This window comes from Mandrillus leucophaeus, unplaced genomic scaffold (assembly GCF_000951045.1).
Source record: "Mandrillus leucophaeus isolate KB7577 unplaced genomic scaffold, Mleu.le_1.0 Scaffold1055, whole genome shotgun sequence".
Lineage (NCBI taxonomy): Eukaryota > Metazoa > Chordata > Mammalia > Primates > Cercopithecidae > Mandrillus > Mandrillus leucophaeus.
The window spans coordinates 936960-944071 of record NW_012098710.1 but is presented as its reverse complement, the minus strand read 5'-3'; the positions used below and the strand labels follow the sequence as shown (position 1 = coordinate 944071).

The following is a 7112-nucleotide window of genomic DNA, read 5'->3' as shown; positions in this document are numbered from 1 at the left end:
ACACACACACACACACACACACACACACACACACACACACACACACAAAGAAGCAGGTGAGGAGACACTCCTTTTCTTACCTGGTAATTCAGGAAGATGAACCAATCCTGGACTCCCTGGCTTTCCTTTATTTCCACTTGATCCAGGCTGGCCTGGGGTCCCAGGGAGGCCTCGGGACCCTTTAGGGCCTGAAAACCCAAATGTAAGCGGTGAGGGGAAAGGAAAGTCAGTGTGCTGGGTATGATTTGTGATGTTCAGTCACGAATCCCAGTATCTTGGAGAGCCTCTCCTCATCTCACCTCCCCACACTGCCCTCTCCAGCAGCCATCCTGTTTTCTCAATCCTCAAGGCTGCCCTCAGGAGGAATGTGGATCCCCAAATACTGCTGGGCTATCCTCTGCTTCCTTTGCCTCATGGCCCTTACGAGAGTGTTTAGTGGCTTTCTCTGGCCTCATTCCATACCTGGGAATCCGGGAGTGCCTGGAAATCCTGATGGACCGTATGACCCAGGAATAATACACGGCAGGGTGATTCCTGTAAATGGTAACACGTATGCATTCAGTGAACCCACTGAGTCAGGGAAGATTTCTCCCTAGTACGCTCCTTTACTTCTATTCCATTTAATGGGACAGCCAAGTTCTTCCCACTCAGCAGCTGGGAGCCCACATAGGAAAACCTTGGCATCATTAGCTCTGGGGAGTTACACCCAGTACAATTGCTTACAGATGAGAATGCTCCTAGTGTCCAAATGCTAGGATATCACTTATCAAACCACTGAGGCCCAGTGGGCAAACAGTCACCTATGCAGCAGATGTTGCCTAACAAGGTTTCTTAGAGATTGCCTGTGCAGGAACAGCAGCAAACAGCAATTGCCTACTCACCCTGCCCACAGATAGAGCCTCTCCCTAGGATGGGTGTTGGGGGTTAGTCCTAAGGGTGCATTATGCTTATATGACTAGATTGGAGGGTTTGAAGCCAAGATCCCTCAAGTTCTCACGTTTACCCTTTCTTTGGAATGAGGTTTTCCCCAAACCACTGGGTTCTTTTGATGCACTTCATTTGGGATCTACTGAAACCTATTGATTGTCCTTGCTCAAATGTACCAGTATGTCTGTACTATGCAAACACTTAAGACCGCTTTCTTGTCCATGACAGGCAAGTGGTGACCCTTTCCTCAGCTCCTTATTTGAAACTGTCAACTCTGCTACTCAAAGAGAAAAAGTAGCAATTTCAACATTCAAGATGTCAAAATTGGCATGCATAGCCCTTCCCCTAGCAAATTCTCCCTTGCCCATTCATAATGCAAATAAAAAGAGTCTATAAGATCACAGAGGGGAGGTTTAATAAAATACTGGTGAACAAATTGTTTGCGGGCTCCCTCAAGTGCCATTTACAAACAATTGATATGCTAATTATATAAGTCTTGCCTATTCATTGAAACAATCCCCCAAGGTCTGCTTTAAACTACAGAGTCAACAGTTTTAATAAACATCTATAGCTTTTGCCTGTATTTAAATCACAAATTACATTTCTGAAAAATATGTACACAGCCTATGATTCAAACTGCTTACTGAACTCACTGGCTTTCCTCCCCTGATCCCACTTCTATTTTCCTAAATCAAGATTGGGAATTGAACAGTATAATGTATTGGTTAACAAGTTGGACTCTGAAGCCACAGACCTTAGCTGGTATCCTAGTTCTGCTGCTAACCAGCTGCATGAACAAGATACTTAAACCTCTCTGAGCCTCATGGCAAAATGGGAACTACTTCTACTTTTCTCATATGGTGTTTGTGAGGATTACATGAAACTGTGCTACTAGCACTTAGCACAGTGTCTAGCACTCTGGTACATGCTCAATTAATAATAGTTCTTATTATCTTGAACTATTATCTTATGTAAGAATGAGTACTCAGTGAAGCTCCTGCAAGGCCATCGCCAGGTTAGTGACACTGCTTGTAGTCTGGGTAGCACTTTCTGCCTTCCAGACTTCAGGTTTCTATAGTCATATTTCCAGAGGTGAACAGATGGCTGTAGGCCTGCATCCTCCTCCGTAGGTGGTCAAACCCACCTCCATCCTACCAGACATCAAGATGACAGAGCTATTTCTGATAGTTATTTCCCTACTATGGAAATATGCTCTACAGGCCAGCACTTTGTGGTGAGATGCTTCATTGGGAGGGGGTTTTCAACCTTGTGCTTAGCTCAGGCCTGGGCTCTTTGAGTTAGGCTGAAGAATTTCCTCCAGAGGGTGTGTCATGAGAGGGATCCTGCAAAAGACTCTCCTGTCCTCAACAATCTCAATAGCCCATTGGCTCTAATGTGTCAAACTCTAACATGACAGTTCCATTGTTTTATGTCTTAGGAAACAAACTTAGTAAAATAAAAATATCCCTGGGCTGGGTCCAAATATTAAGCCATTCATCCTTAATTTATCAGACTGATTTAATTGCTTCTTTTCATCTGTGACAGCCAGATAAAAACAAAGCCTTCAGAAGATGAAGCTGAGGACAGGCATCTGGAAAGGTTCCAGGATAAGAAAAATAATGGTCAAAGGAAAGATGGTTAGAAACCAGAGGAAATCAATGGCATATTTCTCTCAATAATTTTGTCTCACACCTGTGTGCCACACCACACTTGTGTATTGTAAGCAGAGGTTCAAAATGGTGAGACGGAAGGACTTCAAGTCATACTGGTATCTGGCTCTTTTCCTTTATACTGTCTTCTACTTTACATTCCTGAATTCGGAGCCTTCTCAACAAAGCAGAAATCTGCTCTACCCATGTTCTGTTTAGTAATTGCAACAAATGAGCTACTTATTCACAATTTTTCCCATTAATGCCCAAATCCATTTTCAGAATAAAAAGAGTCTCTGGTTCCCAAGATTCTAACATCTCAATTTGTTCTGGGCCCAATGAGTAAAGTTCAGACATGTGTGGATCCTTTCAGGTACCTCTCAAGGCAGATTATGGCCCCAGTAAAGTTCAGAAAATGAATTTGCTTAAGATGGAGGTCAGCCAAGCCATCGACATGCATGGTGAAGGAAATCAGCCCCTCTCAGAGACTGCATGCCCACTCAATCCTGTACTGCCTGCTGTAAGAGGTATGTGCTAAGGAGCCTCTGAAGCAGTGTTGGTGTCAGCCTTTGCATCCCAGCCTTAGGCTCCCTGCTCCCCAAACAGGGCATCCAGTGTGGTGCTCAGGCCATCGTGACTATCTGAGACAAAGGTAAACAAAAAAGGGATGTTTGGCTAAGACCGGTGTCTGAGAGCTTGTAGACCTAGCTAGCTCTCACCTCTCTCTGTGTTTAAGTCTCCTTTACCAACCTTCTCTCTGCAGCAGCAGTCACCTAGAGCAATCAAGTGAAGAAAAAAATTAAACCGGGACAGAAGTTCCTTGAGGCCCAAGGGAAGTCTTCTCAGCAGCCCAGATATGCCCACCAACAAAATCCCCTGTCTGAACTGAGTGGAGAGCACTGGCACCCACATGAGATCAAGCACACAGTCACCACAGTTCAGTAATAACCAGGGTGATTGATTATTATAAGCATCTGGGACAGAGCCTCTTTGGAAACAGCCAGTTGTCTGCTTGCCCAAAGTTTTTAATAATTCACACTAGTAGGCTGAAAGGCTTCTGATGATTACATCCTCTTTCCTGGCAATGCAGCTGTCCTAGTCTGGGCTACCATTGATTGGAGTGGGCACATTCAGGAATAGCATCTTAATTTTTTTTCTAGCAACAGAAATGGCTACAATGCAAATGTTTGGGGACCACCGGGTTATTTGTTTTTAAAACTGTGCAGAAAAAAGGGTAAGTTTGAAGAATTATATTTGGTTGTCATAGAAAAGAAAGTTAACGCTCTTTATTAAAGTAATTTCTTGAAACTTTTCATACTGCAAGAAGGACATGGTTATGGTTTGAATATGATTTGTCTCCACCAAAACTCATGTTGAGACTTGGTTTCCAGAGTGGCTGTGTTGGGAGGTGGTGCTTCTGAGAGGTAATTAGGTTGTTAGGATGGGTTAATCTCTTTCTCGGGAGACTGGGTTATTTCTCAAGGGAATGGATTCGTTCCCACAGGAGCAGGCTGTTATAAAGCAAGGTTGCTTTTAGTGTTTGGACTCTTTTGCATGTACTCTTCTGCTTTCCACAATGAGCTGAAGAAGCACAAGGCCCTCAACTGATGGGCTGCCCAATCTTGGACTTTCTGGCCTTCAGAATCATGAGCTATATAAACCTCTCTTCTTTGTAAATTACCCAGTCTCAGATATCCTGTTGTAGCAACAGAAAATGGAATAAAACAAACATTTTCTGCATAAGGCATCTCCCAAGCTATAGCTTACCATATCATATTGCTAAAAATTTTCTGTGTCCAGGGACTAGTGATATTTGGGATACAAATGGTCCTGCAAGCTTCCTTCTGTTCACTCAGCAGGTTCTCAAATAGTTAAAATGTTGATAATAGTCAGAAGACTTGGAAGTGTGTAAGTTTATAAGTGTCATGTTATTATAACTCAGTTTAAAACCTTGTTGCTTGCAAAACGGTTTAATCTACAGTGAAGACCCAATTAGGGGAGGAGCAGTGGAATGACCATGAGTAATGTTTCTGGGAACAGAGCTAGAAGCAAAGCTATAGCTAACACTAGGACTTCCAACAGGCAGAATGATTTTATTTGATAAATCCTTATGGCCAGGAGCAGAAGTTCACATCTGTAATCCCAGCATTTTGGGAGGCTGAGGCACGTGGATCACTTGAGGTCAGGAGTTTGAGACCAGCCTGGCCAACATGGTGAAAGCGTGTCTTTACTAAAAATACAAAAATTACCCAGGTGTGGTAGAGGGTGCCTGTAATCCCAGCTACTCAGGAGGCTGCGGCAGGAGAATCGCTTGAACCCAGGAGGCAGAGGTTGCAGTGAGCCAACATCATGCCACTGCACTCCAGCCTGGGTGAGAGTGAGACTTCATAAAAAAAAAAAAAAAAGGAAAACGTCTTTACAACCTTCACAATGATTAATTTGTTAAATGAAATATTGACTCAGTTTTAAGAATTTTGAATTATCAAGTTTTAACCTGTACCATCAACCTTATTACACCGAATCGCAAAAATAGATTTTGAAATAAATAAAATTTTGCAAGACCTGGTATCCTGTCTTCTTTTATTGTAATTCTTCAAGATGATAAGGTGGAAACAGGAGAAATATGTTTAAGAAATAGCCCCTTGGTTATTGGGAAGGCTCTTTCTTCTGCAAATAAATATTAGTCTCCTATGGAACACTGCACTATGCTAGGCATGTAAAGAGACTCTAAGAAGTATTACCATCCCTAGTATCAAGAGACTTACAATGCGGTTGGGGAAAGTAAAAGCATTAATGGAAGGAGATATATAATTTAAGTAGCAATGACATACTGTGGAGGCCAAGGGAAAGCTTAACGGAAGAAGTGGGGTTTATCTTGAACCCTGAAAGAGGAATATGATATGACTACACAAAGAGGAAGAGCACTCCAGAAAAAGGCAACACGGCAAAATGTTGAAGCTGGAAGTGAACACATTGTGTTTGGGTACAGTGAAGAAGACTGGTATCTTAGTTTTTTTGTTTCAATTAAGAGCATTATATAAGGTTGAAAAGGTTGGTTGTATCCATGTTTGGAGACTTCTGAATTCCAGGTTGAGGAGTTTGGACATTATATGATCTCTATTCAATTGGTACCATATGTGGCTTTGAACTAGGGGAGTTACATGATGATATTGGCACTTTACAGATTGGCTGCAGTGTTCATAATAGAATTGAATGTAAAAACTACTTAGGAAGTTGTTGTCATTCACTCACTTACCCATCCATCCATCCATCCATCCATCCATCCATCCATCCATCCAACCACTTATTCCAACAAGCATATAGGTATTTGAAAACCTAGGCATGACATAATGAGAGTTTAGTAGCAAGAAGAGAAGGAAAGAATATAAGAGGAATGGCAAAGGAAATAAGAGATAATCTCAAAATTTTAAACTTCAGATTATTATAAGTGTGGTGTCACTGATGGAACCATAGAAGTTGTGGAAACCCAGAAGTTGGGATGAACAGCTGTTCTGGCTGTATTGAAGACTAGTTATTAGCATAGCACCTTCATAAACCATAAGCAGGACTGTTACACATGATTCCTAAAATTCAAGTAGAAAAAGAAGTTATATAAAGAGGAAGGAGTTAAGGGATAAAATGCGGATTAGACTATATGCAACTAGATTTCTGCCCAATCTGAGATTCCATGAGTTGAGGAAAGGTTTTTCCCAGCTGATGATATTACCACACAATTTAGAGGGCACCTCGTCCAATCTCCCACCCATTGCTTTGATGACATTTGCAATAAGTGGTCATCCATCTTCTTCTTGAACTCTTCCAGGGATTATGAGCTCATAACCTCCCTTGGTAGCTCTGTTACATTTTCAGACTGCTTTGGTAGGAAGTCCTTCACTAAGTAGAGTGGAAATCTGTATTATTCTGTCCCCTAAGCTTACCACAATACAATCATAATACTTTTTTTCACATGCAAATCCCTCAGGGGGTTAAAAGTACTGATTATGGTGAGACAAGTCTCTTCTTATGATACATTTCATGCACCTGGGTCATATCCACTCTACAAGGGGTCAAATTTCCAAGTCCAAAGCCATCTGATTCCATGACTCACCCTTAGATCCAGGAGGGCCTTGTTGTCCTGGTAATCCATCCTTGCCTTTATCTCCAGGAAGCCCACGGGGTCCAGGCAGTCCTGGTAACCCAATTCCCGGGAGGCCAGGTGGACCAGGATGGCCTTTTTCACCAGGAAGTCCAGGTAACCCCTTTTCACCTGGAAAGCCCTGCCCACCATCACCCTAGACAACACATAAAAAAAAAGAATGAAAATTCAACTCAGAGATTTATCTGGACAGTCCTCTGACTACAAGAAAGAGGTAGCCAGTGTGACCAATGCTTTGTGTTTTGTTAAAATTCTCTATCATCATCATAGTTTATCAATCAGTCTCCTTTGACTTTAGTTAGTGGATATGAATCTTGTCTCCTCTGGATGATCTAACAACGCAAAAGTTTCTGGATAGGGGTGAGGAGACAGGGCAAGAA

The 7112-nt window shown here is 42.3% G+C and overlaps 1 protein-coding gene across 5 annotated transcripts in view; it reads right to left on the bottom strand.

The window, feature by feature from the left end:
• COL4A6 (collagen, type IV, alpha 6) overlaps positions 1–7112 on the bottom strand; it is a 287485-nt gene that overhangs the window by 25179 nt on the left and 255194 nt on the right. For 4 of the 5 annotated variants that reach the window (XM_011982419.1, XM_011982428.1, XM_011982437.1 and 1 more), the window contains exons 23-25: positions 6685–6868; positions 463–534; positions 81–188 (exon numbers count right to left, since the gene is read on the bottom strand). In XM_011982419.1, coding sequence (XP_011837809.1) covers positions 81–188; positions 463–534; positions 6685–6868 — 364 coding nt within the window. Of the gene's footprint in view, positions 1–80; positions 189–462; positions 535–3295; positions 3350–6684; positions 6869–7112 lie in introns of all 5 variants that reach the window. The other variant, XM_011982409.1, reaches the window with a different exon arrangement.